The sequence below is a fragment of the Trachemys scripta genome, chromosome 6 (assembly GCF_013100865.1).
Source record: "Trachemys scripta elegans isolate TJP31775 chromosome 6, CAS_Tse_1.0, whole genome shotgun sequence".
NCBI classification, from domain to species: Eukaryota; Metazoa; Chordata; order Testudines; family Emydidae; genus Trachemys; species Trachemys scripta.
The window spans coordinates 35,800,495-35,818,242 of NC_048303.1; the positions used below are offsets into that span (position 1 = coordinate 35,800,495).

At 39.4% G+C, this 17,748-nt stretch overlaps 1 protein-coding gene across 2 annotated transcripts in view; it reads left to right on the top strand.

Moving 5' to 3' along the window:
- Positions 1-17,748, top strand: part of ZSWIM6 (zinc finger SWIM-type containing 6) — a 167,701-nt gene that overhangs the window by 134,532 nt on the left and 15,421 nt on the right. For both annotated transcript variants that reach the window (XM_034773051.1, XM_034773052.1), the window contains exons 6-10: positions 747-923; positions 1,184-1,330; positions 5,375-5,521; positions 8,459-8,719; positions 12,635-12,770. In XM_034773051.1, the coding sequence (XP_034628942.1) occupies positions 747-923; positions 1,184-1,330; positions 5,375-5,521; positions 8,459-8,719; positions 12,635-12,770 (868 nt within the window). The remainder of the gene's footprint in view (positions 1-746; positions 924-1,183; positions 1,331-5,374; positions 5,522-8,458; positions 8,720-12,634; positions 12,771-17,748) is intronic.

Here is a 17,748-nt window from a genome sequence, read left to right on the forward strand (position 1 = left end):
ACTTGCATCTGAAGAAGTGAGGTTCTTACCCACGAAAGCTTATGCTCCCAGTACTTCTGTTAGTCTCAAAGGTGCCACAGGACCCTCTGTTGCTTTTTACAGATTCAGACTAACACGGCTACCCCTCTGATACTTAGTATACTATGTTCACTTTATTCCAAGTATTTTATACCTTTTAAAAAATTATTTAATATGACGCAGGTTACAAGTATTTTAAACTATGTAGAACCATACCATGTCACCTTTAAAAACAAAATAAAAAGCAACAACTTATCAGAGTCCTGCCCCAATACACTGACTCAGTATTCCAGCAGAGTTTTGTGGCTGAAGTGACAGGTAGAAGCCAATGATACTAGCAGGACTGGATCTTCCAGGATTCAAGAAGAATGTGGAAGTGTGCTGAATGCCCTCTTAGTCTGTCTAGTTGGAGTGTTCAATATACATTGATAAAATAGTAGGCGATTTGACAGATCTCTTTACAGAGCACCGTTTAGCATTAGTTTTAATGGATGTTGATGGTTTTTCTTTTTTTATGAAGGAAAAGTGAATAAGTGGAAAAAACATCTGATTTATCTAATATTTAGGATGTGAAAAATGTCAACTGCAGTCTGCTACTTAAGGAGACAGGGTACCACGAGTGTGAGGGGAGGAATTAGACAGCAAGACTGAAAAATATTGTGACTGATTTATTAAAATGTGAATAAATAAAAGTTGATGACAGCTCTCTGTATTTGTGAAAATGACAGATTCATCAAACAGACCGCATCGGACGGTGTTCACTCGAGCTATTGAGGCATGCGATCTCCACTGGCAGGACAGCCACTTACAGCACATTATCAGCAGTGACTTATACACCAACTACTGTTACCATGACGACACTGAAAACTCGCTCTTTGACTCTCACGGGTGGCCCCTCTGGCATGGTAAGTGGCTAAACCGGAAAGACGTTTCTATGACTTGCTGCTTTGTTCAGTTTCTGTGGCATTATTTTTGGGGGATGGTGGAAAGATGAATGGAAGGCCTGGAAATAGGAACAGATCCTTCCTTCAAATGCTGGTTCAGAAATAACCTTTTAAGTCCCTTCACATAGCTTATAAATAAATAATCTTTCAAGCAGCATAGTAAAATTGGGAAGTGTTACAGACATGGATGTATTTTTTTCCAATTATGTTCTCTGTTTTAGAACATGTTCCTACAGCCTGTGCAAGGGTTGATGCATTACGATCTCATGGATACCCAAGAGAAGCACTGAGGCTAGCAATAGCTATTGTTAACACACTAAGAAGACAGCAGCAAAAACAGCTGGACATGTTCCGGGCTCAGAAGAAAGGTAAATGTAGGGAAGAGAGAAGGGCAAAGGACGTTACAAGATGACCAGAAAACTGGTATGGAGCTTTGCATGAGGAAACTCTATTAGGGTACGTCTATACTTACCTCCGGGTCCGGCGGTAAGCAATCGATCTTCTGGGATCGATCCCGGAAGTGCTTGCCGTCTACACCGGTACTCCTGCTCCGCGAGAGGAGTACGCGGAGTCGACGGGGGAGCCTACCTGCTGCGTGTGGACCCGCAGTAAGTTCGAACTAAGATACTTGGCCTTCAGCTACGTTATTTATGTAGCTGAAGTTGCGTATCTTAGTTCGAAGTGGGGGGTTAGTGTGGACAAGCACTTAGAAGCAACAGAAGTGGAGGTGACTGTTAGTAACTCTTCATTACTAGTTTATTTGACCAGTGAGAAATGTAATGTTTTGGATGTCTAAGTCTTTTATTAGATTGAAAGCTCTTTAGGGCAAGAACTATATCTCCCTGTCTCTTTTTGTAATATACTTAGCATAATTGGGGTCCTGATCCTGATCAGGAGATTCGGGCATTATCGCAATACAAATATTGATTTTGTGTAATCTTTTTAAAATGGAGCATTTTGTGTATGGTTGCATGGTTTGGGGTTTTTTGTTCCTCTTTTCCTGTGGAGAATTTAGTTTGAGCCATGTATTTCTGAGACAGAAAGGATAACAAAATAATTGAAGAAATGCCTAGTGTAGAATCAGACTCTTAAGTTTTAGTGCTTGTGAAGGATGCTGGATTAATATAACTGGAAAGAAGTTCTCTAATCACTGCCATCTGTGGTGTAATTTTGTCAGCACTGTCCTAACAATGTACTTCATCCTTATTTTTGAAGGAATTATCTCGTAATGGTCTAGTCTCCGAAAGGCCTGTTCAGTCCTTGGCCACTCAAATTAATCTAACATTAAGGTTAGAAGTAAAAGGGTGGCTTGGACCTGAACAGGTTTCCTCATGTACAGGGAAGAAGGGATGGCTTTGTTAAGGAACAGAAATGGAAGCTAGGGATCTGAGTTCTATTCCCAGTTCTTCCAAGGAATTCTGCATTAAAGCTTGTTTTTTAGACTCTAGTCTCTATTTTTGTTTGTACATACATCTGTGCATTTTGGATGCAGATACCTGTGTGTGATGATGTGTTTAAACTTTTAAAGCATGTGACGGTGTTTGTACAGAAATAAGTGTGAGAGAGCATAAGCAGAGACCGGGTGGACACCTGGCTTGAAAATGTAACCTTCAATCTCTCTCTGCCTCAGTTTTCCTAACTGTAAAACCAGCCTAGCAGCACTTGCTGACCTTCGATGGGTTCTGTGAAACTACATTCATTAATGTTTGTACAGTATTTTGAGATCCTTAGATAAAAAGCTCTATATGAGTGCAAAGAACTGTCACTATTACTTGTCAGAATTATCAGTGAGATTTCACTATGTAACACGTCTTCACTCAACATCCCATGGCTTTGCCATTTTCCAAACTGAGGGGTGGGTGGGTGTGAGAGAGAGACTGCGAGAACCACTGGTGCTGGGTGGAGAATCTGTTGGTGGTCTGCAAGCAGCTGACTAGTCACATACTACTGGTGTTTCTCATTTCCAGCTGCTAAATTGCCCAATTAGACAGCTAAAATACACTAAATTATTTTCTAACATTAGTTTTCCATGTAAGCAATTGCTGCAGTTACCATAGGGATGTTATTGTCCATGAGACCGTTTCTCCAACATGTGGTCCACACTGTGTAAGAAAAGCTGAGAACACTGTTTTAGTTTGAGATGTGTGGGTTTTTTTTTTTTTTTTTTTTTTTTTTTTTTGTTACAGCTCTTGCTTTTTTCCCCTTGGGGGCTTTTTTTTAAAACTAGAGCACTCAGAAATGTGCTAGACATCTCACATATATGCAAGTAAAGACTTGACTCCTGCCCATAGAGTTTTTTGTTTTAGGCACCAGTCCCACAGACACTATATGTAACTGTGTAGGTTTATTCATGCCTTTGTAGTCCCATTCACGTCAATCGGGTTACTCAAATAGAATCATAGGACTGGAAGGGACCTTGAGAGGTCATCTAGTCCAGGCCCATGCACTGATGACAGGACTCAGTATTATCTAGACCATCCCTGACAGGTGTTTGTCTAACCTGCTCTTTAAAATCTCCAATGATGGAGATTCCACAACCTCCCTGGGCGATTTTTTTCCAGTGCTTAACCTCTGAACCAATGGGCTTAAATTGCAGCAAAGGAGGTTTAGATTGGACATGGTTAAGGAAAACAATTTTTCTCCATCCTCCTTGCAGCAACCTTTTATGGACTTGAAAACTGTTATCATGTCCCCCCTCAGACTTCTTCTCCAGACAAAACAAACCCAATGTTTTCAATCTTCCCTCACAGGTCATGTTTTCTAGATCTTTAATAATTTTTGTTGCTCTTCTCGGGACTGTCTCCCAATTTGTCCACCTCTTTCCCGAAATGTGGCATTCGGAACTGGACAATGTTCCAGCTGAAGCCTAATCAGCACAGAGTAGAACAGAACAATTACTTCTCATGTCTTGCTTACAACACTCCTGCTGATACATCCCGTATGAGTAGAGTTAAATATCTGGATATGTGATTGGAGGATTGAAGCCTTTGTTTGTTGTGACACTGCAAGTGAAGATCATAAACAGACAAAAATAGGTATAATCAAATACAAGGGTATCATTCAGAAGGCAGAGGTTATTCATGTTGGCATGTGGCAGTCTTGATTGTTACAGTAATCTTTTTTGGTTTAATCTTTTTCACACACACTACTTGGTGGAACAATTTTTATTTTCTGAGTATATTATTGATTACAATAAACATGTCAGTCGAGTCCCAAAAAAAGTCGTCCTAGTAATGTTTTTCAGCTTGAAATTTTTAATTTCTATGCTGTAGCTGTGCTGTTTGAATAGCTCCACATATCAGATAAGTAAGAAGCAATCTTTCCAGTCTTCTAAAGCTTGATGATGTGTATTAAGCATGATCAATCTTAGAAATGACACTTTTCCTGTGAAATGGGACAGGAGGAGTTGCATCTGCAAGGGTATTTGGAGTGGAGAAATAGAGCACAATTATTGCACTCAGTGGGTTTTTTATGCAGTTAAGGTTTTTTACCAATATGGCCTTTAATCTCACGTATTTACACAGTACATACGTGTCCAGGGGAAACATAAGTTTAGAATTGCAATCAAAAGGAAGCTACTGTCATGGGAATGTCTGCTCGTAGAAAAGGAATTTGGGGACCCTATAACCTCTATTACCACAGCTGTACTTCCTTCAATTCACTGTGCTAAACAATAATTTTTTTCATGCTCTGATTGATTGATAGTTGACAGCTATGAAACAAAGTATCCATGGAGGAATTTGTTGCCTTGAATTTAAGAATGACAAGAAACCACACTTTGTCAATTTAAAGGGCAGTTTTTTCTTGTATACAATACCTCATTTAAACCCTTGACTCTGTTTTTTTAAAAGAAGCTGTCATCCTGAGTTTATTACTTTAATAAATATTTAGATGCAAGATAAGCTCATATTTTATTTATGAAAATGGAACACTTTAAAGTATTTTTATTATTTCTCTCAGCTCTATCAGATTCACTTAGAATATAAAAATGGTGCTGCAATGTTTCTGGATGAGGAAACTGAAATTGCCATTTATCTTACAGAAGTGTTTCCTCTTTACTGTAACTTTTCAGCAAAGATGCTTTCTCTCCCACTCCCCTCACCCAGGGGACTACATGGCTAGCAAATAACAGTTTTCAAAAAGACACTAGGGTTGGAATTTCTGACCCATGGTAAGCCCTCTGGAGCATGTGGAAAGTAGAGCTGTGAGAGAGCTTCGTTCCTTTTCCTTTACATGTTTGAGGGACAGCAAATAAGTAGTCAGAAAAGTATTACTCTGTTTTTCTGAACACAAACTACTGTGAATGCTATGGATGTTGGACAGAGTGCCCAGGATAATGTCTTGTCTTGTTTTTAGTGTTGATTGCTAAAACTCACCTATCATTTTATATTTCTCTAATTTTCCTGATGTAGAACTTCTCCACAAAGGAGTAACCTCAATAACTAATCTTGAAGGCTGGGTGGGGCACCCATTGGATCCAGTTGGCACCCTCTTCAGTAGCCTTATGGAAGCCTGCAGGGTGGATGATGAAAGCTTCCATGGCTTCTCAGACTTCACAGGTAAAACTGTTTCTAGTTCTGTCTTATTTGTTTCTTGAGAAATTTTGAACATTTTACTACTTTTCCTCTTCAAATTAACTTTAAGGAAACATTTGCTTCAGAGCAGAGCATTCCCTATGAAAACATAGGAGGCAGTGCTTGAAGTAAATATTTTTTAATTACCTTTAACTGAAAATAACCTTCAACATTGCTGATGATTATTTCAAACTTGAAGAATGCCTGTCTTTTATGCTGGAAATATCTATTTAATAAAACTTGGTTTGTTGCTTTGGATAAGTAAATACTAGATCCTAGTTCTAAGAAATTACTGGAAAAATCTAAAAATGATGGTATACCTAGTGTAATGCATGCTGTTTTACAGGATAATCTTATAGAACTAACATATAATGAGTTATAGCAGCAGTAGAAATGGGCAAACTTCTTTTGGCAAATACTAAATTTGCAGAAAAAAATGAATTTTCTGTGTACATGGATTTGGGTTGAATTTCGCAAATAGTTTTGGCAAAAAAAAAAAAAAAAAAAAAAACTCCAAAATATTTTTTCAGAAGGGTTGATTGTGTTTCATTTTGAATCAACATTTCTGAAACAATTTTGGTTTTTCATTTGGGTGAGAAAAATCTAAAAAAAAATCAGTTTTGGTTAAAAACTAAACCAATATTTGTGTGTGGATTTTTCAATTGAGCTAGTTTTTCTTCAATAAACTTCTAATCCTGAATCATTTACTTCTGGAAAAAGTTTAAATTTAGAAAGGTAAAAATACAGCAAATATGTTTAACAACAAATCATGTGCATGATATGCTTTCTAGTAAAAATGGTCTCCCAAGAGCAATATCCCTTCTCATTGCTACAGTTGTCTTTCCTATAGCTATTTGTCAAAATCTATTTTGTGTCTGATTTAGTTTGTAAGCTCTTTGGGGTAGGGACCATATTTTGTAATATGGTGTATCTGTGAAGCTCCATGCAAATTTTTGGTGCTATATAAGAAAACAACAAGCACGCTATAATACAAGAATAAAATGTTAAACAAATTTATACAAACATAATAATGCATTTATTTATAACTTGTTCAATATTGAAATTTTATGTTGCCCTTGCTAAGGAACAAGTTGAGTTTAAAGACATTCAGAAATATATTTACCATATCATAAATAATTCTTACATTTAAAAAAATGTATAAATATCTTCATCAGTGATTTAGATAATAGCATAGAGAGTACACTTCTAAAGTTTGCGGATGATACAAAGCTGGGAGGGGTTGCAAATGTTTTGGAGATAGGATTAAAATTCAAATGATCTGGAGAAATGGTCTGAAGTAAATAGGATGAAATTCAATAAGGACAAATGCAAAGCACTCCACTTACGAAGGAACAATCAGTTGCACACATATGAAATGGGAAATGACTGCCTAGGAAAGAGTACTGCAGAAAAGGATCTGGGGGTTATAGTGGACCACAAGCTAAATATGAGTCAACAGTGTAACACTGTTGTATAAAAAGAGAACATCATTCTGTGATGCATTAGCAGGAGTGTTGTAAGCAAGACACAAGAAGTAATTCTTCTGTTCTACAGCACGCTGATGAGGCCTCAACTGGAGTATTATGTCCAGTTCTGGGCACCACATTTCAGGAAAGATGTGGACAAATTGGAGAGCATCCAGAGAAGAGGGGGAAAAAATGATTAAAGGTCTAGAAAACATGATCTATGAGGGAAGATTGAAAAAATTGGGTTTGTTTAGTCTGGAAAAGAGAAAACTGAGAGGGGACGTAACAGTTTTCAAGTACATAAAAGGTTGTTACAAAGGGGAGGGAGAAGAACTGTTCTTCTTACCCTCTGAGGATAGGACAAGAATCAATGGGCTTAAATTGCAGCAAGGGCGGTTTAGGTTGGACATTAGGAAAAACTTCCTAACTGTCAGGGTGGTTAAGCGCTAGACTAAATTGCCTAGGGAGGTGGTTGAATCTCTATCATTGGAGATTTTTAAGAGCAGGTTAGACAAATACCTGTCAGGAATGGTCTAGATAATACTTAGTCCTGCGATGAGTGCAGGGGATTTAGGGTGACCAGATAGCAAGTGTGAAAAATTGGGACAGGGGTAGAGGGTAATAGGAGCCCATATTAAAAAAAAAAAAAAAAAAAAAAAAAAAAAGCCCCAAATATCGAGACTGTCCCTATAAAATCAGGACATCTGGTCACCCTAAAGGGACTGGACTAGATGACCTTTTGAGGTCCCTTCCAGTGCTGTGATTCTATGACTAGCAAACAGATGGATGGTCAAATAATCATTGACTATGATCCTGCTAATGGATTTGCAGGAACAGACCCTACATGGATTCCTACTAACTTCAGTGGAAATCTATGAAGATGTAAGGGTCCTCTCCTTACCAGCCCTTTGCAGGATCAGGGCTTGAGTAGTTACTGAATGGGGTGAAAACAAAGAAATTCAAAGTGCACGCTGATATTTCAGCCTTATGAATACAAAGTTGGGACAGTTGCTATTTTTCATAACCGCTATCACTTGTGTATGAAATCTCTCATTCTTACCTGAGTTTCCTGGCTTTTGGAAGTTACTGCAACCTTAAGTATAGATGTGTGGCTTTATTTTAGTATAGATGTGTGGCTTTCAGTATAGATGTGTGGCTTTATTTTTCAATGACAGTTGCATGCATTTCTGTCCTAAAGAATTGAATGGAAGGTCTCTATTGATTTACAATAGGGCAGTATTCTTTTATCTTAACCTTTAAAAAGATATTTGAAAACAGATAGTTACCAAAACTGAAGAGTGATATTTAGTGGCACCTTTCAAAGTTAATACAGTAATTCACTTTTTAAAAACACTTATTTCGTTTACCTGTTATTTTAATTGTTTGAATGTGAGATTGCAGGCCAATTATTGATGAAAATTGTTTGATGTATTATTTGTTTTGTGACCCTTTACAGACAACATGGGGCAGTGCAAATCTCTGGAGTACCAGCACCTGCCTTCACACAAATTCTTAGAAGAAGGGGAATCTTACTTAACGCTGGCTGTGGAAGTAGCATTGATAGGTCTGGGGCAGCAGCGAATAATGCCAGATGGCTTGTATGCACAAGAGAAGGTTTGTCGAAATGAGGAGCAGCTCATTTCTAAGCTACAGGAAATTGAATTGGATGATACACTGGTGAAGATCTTTCGAAAGCAAGCAGTCTTCCTATTAGAAGGTATCTTGAAATAGATGTTAAACGTTTGTAATAAAAAAAAGTATTCCTGTGGGAGCTAACTTGTTTACTAATTTTAATATTTTTTTAAGAAGTATAATCACTCCTGTTAAAGATCTTCTTTCAACTCTCTAATCATAAAATCTAATGTACTTCAAAATATTGTATCGTTGGAAAGATAAAGCATCTTGCTGACCTATGGTCCCTTGCTTTTCATTTTTATTGCATTTGTGCTTCAAATTAAATTGTAAGTTATTCATAGTTTTGGTGTCCTAATGATGCAGTTCAGGCTCACAACTGATAAATAAAGGTATTGACTATTATCAATTGTTCTCTGGTAGCAAGATTCTAAATATGTCACTTGCAGTCTGACAAAATACTGATAGCCTTGTAAATCAACAAGGGTTTTATTGCTGTCCAAGACTAAATAGCTCAAATGATTCATTTGAGACCATTGGTGCAGAAACTGAATATTGCACATTGTGGATATAGTGATGATAAAAGTGACGTATTCGTAAGTACATATAGTGCCTAATCAAACATAAAAAGTATAGTATTTAGGGCTTGATTTTGAAAAATAACCTGATTTTTTTTGTGGCTGAAATTTTGTGGAGAAAAATAATTGTATCACTTAAGTATCATATCTACATTATTTGCAACCCAGTTAAGTGCTGAAAGTGTGCAAAATTGCATACACATTTACTTGCATGCTTTGAGACCAAGACTTTTTGGTTTTTAAAAAGACCTAAAATATATTACTTTAAGCTCCTTTTTAGTGAGCAGGTCATGGTTTTTTTACTTGGGATTTTTTAAGAGGAAAGGGCTTCAAAGGAAATCCTCAAAACATAGAGACGTAGGGCTGGAAGGGACCTTAGGAAGTATCAAGTCCAGCTGCCTGTGCTGAGGCAAGACCAAGTAATCCTAAACTATCCTTGACAGATGTTTGTCCAACCTGTTATTAAAAACCTGATGGGTATTCCACAGGTATTTCCTTGGAAGCCAGGTATGGGTATTTCCTTGGAAGCCTATTCCAGCACTTAACCACCCTTAGCCCTGGTCTACACTGGGGGGGAGGGATTGATCTAAATTACGCAACTTCAGCTACGTGAATAACGTAGCTGAAGTCGACATACTTAGGTCGACTTACCGTGGTGTCTTCACCGCAGTGAGTTGACTGCTGCCACTCCCCCGTCGACTCTGTTTGCGCCTCTTGCGGTGCTGGAGTACAAGAGTCGACGAGAGAGTGCTCGGGGATTGATTTATCACGTCTAGAGTAGACGCGATAAATCGATCCCCGCTGGGTCAATTGCTACCCGCCGATCCAGCAGGTAGTGAAGACATACCCTTATAATTAGAAAGTTTTTCCTAGTATCTAACCCTAATCTCCCTTGCTGAAGATCAAGTCCATTACTTCTTGTCCTGCCTTCAGTGGACTTGGAGAACAACTGATCAGCACTTTTTATAACAGACCTTAACATATTTGAAGACTGTTAGCGGGTCTCCCCTCAGTCTTCTTTTCTCAAGACTAAATATGCCAAGTTTTTTAACCTTTCCTCATAGGTCAGGCTTTCTAAACCTTTTATCATTTTTGTTGCTCTTCTCTGGGCTCTCTCCAACTTGTCCACATGTTTCCTAAATTGTGGTGCCCAGAACTGGACACAGTACTCCAGCTAAGGTTTCACCAGTGTTGAACACAGCAGGACAATTGCCTCCCGTGTCTTACAGACAACACTCCTGTTAAAATGCCCCAGACTGATCGGCCTTTTTGCAACTGCATCACAGTATTAACTCATTCAATTAATTATGATCCACTATAATCGCCAGATCCTTTTCAGCAGGACTACCACCGACCCACTTATTCCCCATTTTGTAGTTGTGCATTTGATTTTTTTCTAAGTGTAAATTACAACACTTATCTTTATTGAAATTCATCTTGTTGAATTCTTGTTCTCCAATTTGTCAAAGTCATTTTGAATTCTAATTCTGTCTTCCAAAGTGCTGGCAACCCCTCCCAGCTTGGTGTCATCTGCAGATTTTGTAAGCATAGTCTCTGCTCCATTATCCAAGTAATTAATGAAAATATTGAATAGTACCAGACCCAAGACTGACATCTGCAGAACCTCACTAGACAAATCCTCCCAGTTTGGCAGCAAATCATTGATAAGTATTCTGAATATGGTCTTTGAACCAGTTGTGCACCCCTCCACCCCCCAATAGTAATTTTATCTAGACTGCGTTTCCTTTAGTTTGTGTACAAGAGTGTCCTATGGGACTGTATCAATTTAGATATCCTGTGTACTGCTTTCCCCCATCCACTAGACCAATAAGTTTGTCAAAGAAGGAAATTACGTTGGTTTGGTATGACTTGTTTTAGAGAAATCCATGCTGGCTATTCCTTATTATTCTAGGTGCTTACATATTGCTTGTTGAATAACTGAGGAGTCGTAGGTGTGGTGTGAATATTCTGTGCTTGCATGAGGGCAGGGCCGGCTCTAGGCACCAGCAAAACAAGCTGGTGCTTGGGGCGGCACATTTTTAGGGGAGTCATTCTGGCGCGGGCCATGCCACCCCTAAAAATGTGCCCCGGCCACTCTAACTCACCTCCGCTGCTGCCGCTCGCGCACCGCTGCTCGCCCTCCCTCCCAGGCTCTCAAACCCAGGAGGGAGGGGGAGATCCCGAGCGGCCGCGGCACGCGAAACAGCTGATTCGCGCGCCGCGGCTGCTCGGGATCTCCCCCTCCCTCCCAGGTTTGCGAGCCTGGGAGGGAGGGGGAGCAGCGGCGCGCAAATCAGCTGTTTCGTGCACCGCAGCCACTCGGGTCTCCCCCTCCCTCCCAGGTTTGAGAGCCTTTGTGACAGAATGGCTTCTCAAGCTTTCCCTGATGTCTGTTACACGCTTCTTTGAATGAAAGGATAGGCTTTCAGATCATTGTTTCTTGTCATGATTTCTGAGAGCAATAAGCAAGTGGTCATAGCAGGAAATCTGTAGAGGTTAAATGAGTAGCTACCATTTAAATGCATGGAAAAGCAGGAGACTAAAAGTTGTTGCAAGGTATATTCTATTTTAATTTTTTGCTTAATTTAACTGCAAGTCTTCAGTGTTGCTGAGGCTTCTGATTTTTATCATGAGTCTTGTGATATTTGACATATGTCAAATTGGAAACTGATCTTTTGGGGGCTCAATATAAAATGTGTTCCAGTCTCCTCTTGATGGTGCTTGAGAAGTATTAGAAGATGTTTAAACAAAATGTGAACAGTAACTTCTTCCTGTTGCTGACGGCCATTCTGATATTGGGGAGGCCCCATTCTCAGTGTGAAAAGTGTACTTTTCAGTAAAATGGTTACTGCCTAAAGTAGCCTCACTTAAACTGCAGATTTTAATTATAAACTTTGGGAAAAGAATTTTAAATTCATCTATAAATTTAGAAGAGTTCTGTAACCCATGGACTGCCTGAATCCTACAATAAGCCCAACAGAATACCTCTTCTTTTATGTTTTTATTTAGCACTGACATTGCAAGAGCTTAGATCTGATCATTTGTAAGGCCCCCACCCTACCATGATTATTTGAATATTTTCCCTTTGTGTTGGACATTTTTCTTTCTGGGCATATTAACAATTTATAATTTAAACAGGTTTTTTTTTTTTAAGGTCCAGAAAGTAGTGGTGTTTGTTTGACGTGTGTGGGGGGAGGGATAGCTCAGTGGTTTGAACATTGGCCTGCTAAACCCAGTGTTGTGAGTTCAATCCTTGAGGGGGCCATTTGGGGAACTGGGGCAAAAATCTGTCTGGGGATTGGTCCTGCTCTGAGCAGGGGGTTGGATTAGATGACCTCCTGAGGTCCCTTCCAACCCTGATATTCTGCGATTCTATGATTATGAAAATCTGTGTTTTTTCTCTCTCTCTCTCTCACTCACAGCTGGACCATATAGTGGTTTAGGCGAAATCATCCATCGAGAGAGTGTTCCAATGCACACATTTGCCAAGTATCTCTTCACCTCTCTCCTACCTCATGATGCTGAATTGGCATACAAAACTGCACTGAGAGCCATGCGGTATGTATTCAGACCTCATCTAGAAAGACAAAAACAAAGATCCAAGTCAGAAAAAATTGCTGTAAACTGATTAACCCCAAAGAAGGAAGGCTTGATGATTGAAGGCGGGGAGTCAGACCTGTGTTCTAATATCAGCTCTTTTACACTTAGGATAAATTACTTCAATCTCTGTGCCTCAGTTTCTTCATCTGTAAAAAGCAATTAATATGTGCAATAATTACTGCCTACCTCAGAGGTGTTGGGTAAAATCAGTTATTTGTAAATTGCATTGAAATCCCCACTTTTGTGCAGTGTTGCAGACACAGAATCATCTTAAAAAGAAAAAAAAAAAAAAGACCACAGTGACTGATACAATCATGCTCTCCCTCTTGTTGATCTGGATGCTATGTGAAAGGTAGTTGTGGGGGTCATGACTCTAACAGCTCAAAGTTACTTTACCATTGAAAGTGGCAGGTCTCAGGACCTTCTTCTGTCTAGTCTGTTCTGCAGGAGAGTTTATTCCCCAAACCCTTTATTATTTTACAAATTCACTTTATGGAGTTGATTTTAAAGTACATTTTTTAAAATAATGGTCTCTGCTGCTGTGTAGTTCAGATCAGTTTTCTTTTTTTGTTTGCTTCATTACCAAGCAATCTTGTACAGATCTAGATAGAAGATAGGAATGAGATTGGAATTAAATTGGATGTCAAGCTGCTAAAAATATCTGAAGGACTGGTATCCAAGTTGCTCTCTCAGTATTTGGGAGAAAGGGCATGCCTAAGGAAGTTCTCAGTTTGCATTGGCTTTACTTCTCAGGGCAGCAGTGAGTATGAATGGCTAAATTCATATTCTCCATTCTGAGTACAGTGAAGGAACTGGCCCCATCTGGATTGCCATGGATCCAATACTACCTAGAAGTTCAAGGAACTGGCTACTAGAAATGAAACCTGTGAAGAAATTTAAGCACTGGTTCTTACAAGTAGAATCTATGAGGATACAATTCTCAGGTCATAAAAATACAACTATAGAGGTTATGCTCCTGGTCTCTGGATCCAAGATAGTGAGAATTGGTTGCATGATGTTGAAGGCCACAAAATCTAAAGGAGTAATAATGAGTCATTCCAGCAACCTGCACAATTGGCCAAATATTTTGGGACATGGTTTAGAGAGATTTGACACAATAAATAATTGCTTGCTGAACCTAGTTTCAGAGCACACAAGAAGAGAGGATACTCTTGATTTAGTCCCAAGCAATACATATGAGTTGGTTCCAGAAGTAAAACAAAGCTGGAAGGCAAGCAAAAAAGTGTATTGGTGACCAGCTGCAATAATTTACTTTAGCCAAAAGGATGTTCTTTCTTTCCAAAAGGAAAACCAACTAGGCCGGGTAAGTCTAGGTTGGGGATTGGAATATCTCAGAAATTGCTGAACAAATTGCCAGACACAAACAGATTCATTCTTAATTGTCACTTAATTTCATTCTTAGTTTGTAAGCTCTTCAGGGCAGGGACTGTCTCTTCTTGTGTGTACAATGCCTAGTACAATAGGGCCATGACTCTAATTGGGGGCCTCTGGACGTTATTACAACGCAAACACTTTAATAGTAATCAGAAGTTTGAAGTCTGCAAAAGAACCACTAGGAATGTAATTGATCATAAGTCTTTTGTCTAGGTAAAATACTCTGGTACTTAACTACTTTAAAAAAAAAAAAAAAAAAAAAAAAGATTCTGGGGGGCAATATGATGGGATCCCAGTGTGCCCGTCCTTTTTTAGCTTCACACAGACCGTTCCACAACCTTCCCTTTAGTAAATACCTTGGTCTAGCTTTTTTTACAGTGTTTCACCCCACCACCTTTTAAACATACTAGTGCAGTTACAGTATTTACATCCCCCCGCTTTCTACCCCTCCTCCAACTGGTGGAGGAAGGTGTCTCCTCCCAGAGAACTCCCTTTCGTCAGGCCTTGCGAGCTATTTTTAATTTTCTTTTCCCTCTCTCTCCTGCTTCTCCCCCCTTGAGCCTTCTTCCTGTGCTCTTTTATCCATGGGCTAATTCGGTCATTTATTATCCAGCCCCAGTCTAGTCTGGTAATCGGGAACTCCTCTCCTTAATCAGGCCCTCCCTGGGGCCTGATTGGTTAAACGATGACCAGAGTGCTAGTTCAGTCGCTGATTCCCAGTACTCTGTCAGAGGCGGTAGTGGTCTTTAATTTCCAGAGAACCTTACCAGGCTGTACCATGTTAACCGGTTAGTGCAATTAAAGACAGACCCATAACATTAAATGAGCTCAGTTAAGAAGGAACAAGCCAGCAGAAGTTTGCAAAAGAAAATCACTTCTTGTATTTGATTTCCTTGCAGCTGTCTGATAAATAGAAAAAAGAACATATTCATATTGATGTATTTAGACTATCAAAAAGTGTTTGACAAAGTCCCTCACAAAATGTTAGTGAAGCTTTCCTCAAAAGATGAAAAGTGAAACTTCTGCCATAGATTAGAAACTGGTTAAGAGAGAGAAAACGGACTATGATTAATTGGTCAGTTTTTAACATTAAATGAAGATAATAGTGGGATGCCCAAGGATTCATACTAGGACGGTGCTTACCATATTTAACAACGATCTGGAGAAAGGGGGCAAACTGTGAAATGGCAAGAATTGCAGATGACACAAATTTAGGTTAGAGAACCCAGGAATGTAGATAAACTCAATGACTGCTTAACTCTGACAGATGAAACTCAGTGTATGAGAGTAACAATTTGAATTATTTATACCTAGTTCTGAGTTCTAAACTAAGGCCTGGTCTACCTTAGAGTTAGGTTGACGTAAACTGCCTTACATCAGTGTAATTGTCAGTGTACACACCACATCCTTGCTCCCAGTGATGTAAGTGCCTTACTACACTAACATCATAACTCCACCTCCACAAGAGGCGTAGGCTTATGTGGGTGTAGTTAGGGTGATCGTGTCTGTGGAGACCCTGCATTACTTACATCGGCTGTTGGCTGTCATTCTTGTCAATTTCACGGCTCCATGACAGGAAAGCCCAGTGCCAGTGGTTGGCTCCAGCTAGAGCCCAGCTGCCCCCCACCCTGACTCCCCTCTCTCAGCTGGGCCGCTGCCCATGCTCCCTACTGGGAACCCTGCTGCCCCCAGACTCTCCGCTTCCAGCCTGGCTGCTGCCTGGGCTTCCCACCTCCGGCTCCCCACTCAGGGAGGTGAGAAGCCTGGCCAGCTGTCCCCTGCTCCTGGTGGGGAGCTGCACGGAGCTAAGAGCCCTGGCTTTCAGTCCCCACACTGCCTCTCTTCAGTCAGTTGAAGTGCTCCTGGTGGGGACGTGCACCTTTGACAGAAGGAGGGTAGCATTGAATTCAGCCACCATAGTAATTACTGTTTATAGAGTAGACATGCCCTAAGTATTTGCTGGAGAGGGGAATATGGATGCCATTGTGCACCAATCAGTGAAATCTAACAATGTGCAATAATAGTTAGAAAACTAAACAAGCTGCTAGGCTATAGTAAGAAAGGGATCGTGTTTAATACTGAAAATATTACGTCGTTATTATGTGAATCAGTGGTGAGTCCTTAGTTTGCATACTGTGTTCAGTTCTGTTCAGAGCATTTAAAAATACTTGTGAGCACTGCAGTGTTTGTGTGTGTATGTGTATGTGTTGCATGTGCGTGTGCGCATTTGAGAGTGCACTCCTGAGTGCTTGACTCTGCAACTCTTAAATATTTTTGGATGTAGTAGCTATATAGTTTGGAGATGAGATGGGGCATGGGGGAAGTCACCTGTTAGAGGTATATAAAATAGGAAATGGTTTATTCTCTAGTAAACAGAGAGCTCCTACTTTTATTTATTTTTATTTTATTTATTTATTCTTAAATAGAACAAAAGGCACACAAGGAAATTCAAAAGCATCAATTTAAAATAGGTAAAACAGGATACCTTTTTTTATACAATGCACAATTAATCTGATGGAGTTCATAGCCACAAGATGTATTGAAATTAAGCGCTTTGCAAAATTCCAGAAAACCCTAGACATTTATATAAATATTATACATAGGTAAATTTCATGGGATCAATAAAATAAGGGATATAAGCCCTCAAGTTTCTGAACATTAGGAATGGCCATACTGGGTCAGATCCATGGACCATCTGGCTTAATATTTTTTTTCTGATAGTGGCCAGTGCTGGTGCTTCAGAGGGAAAGAACAGAACAGGGCAGGTTTCAAGTGGTCCGTCCACTGTCGTCCAGTCTCAGCTTCTGATAGTTGAAGGTTTAGGGACACCTGGAGCATGAGGTTAACAGCCATTGATGAAGCTATCCTCCATCTAATTTTTTTCTAACCCAAATATGTTTTTGGCCTTCAACATCTCCTGGCAATGAGTTTCAAAGGTTGATTGTGCATTGTGTGAAGAAATACTTCCCTCTGTTTTAAACCTGCTGCCTATTAATTTCATTGGGTGTCCCTTAGTTCTTGTGTTATGTGAACAGGTAAATAATGCTTCCCTATTCACTTTCTCCACATCATTTGTGATTTTATACACCTGTCATATCCCCTCTTAGTCATCTCTTTTAAGATGAGCAGTTTGTCTTTTTAATCTCTCCTCAGATGGAAGCTGTTCCATACCCCTGATCATTCTTGCTGCCCTTTTCTGTACCTTTTCCAATTCAAAAATATCTTTTTTTGAGATGAGGTGACCAGATCTGAACACAGTATTCAAAGTGTGGGCATACTATGGATTTATATAGTGGCATTATTATATTTACTGTCTTATTGTCTGTCCTTTTTCTAAGAGTTCCTAACATTGTTAGCTTTTTTGACTGATGCTGCACATTAAGCAGATATTTTCAGAGAACTATCCATGATGACTCCAAGATCTTTCTTGAGTGGTAACAGGTAATTTAGAGCCAGTCATTATGTGTGTATATATAGTTGGGGTTATGTTTTCCAATGTGCATTACTTATCAACATTGAATTTCATCTGCCATTTTGTTGT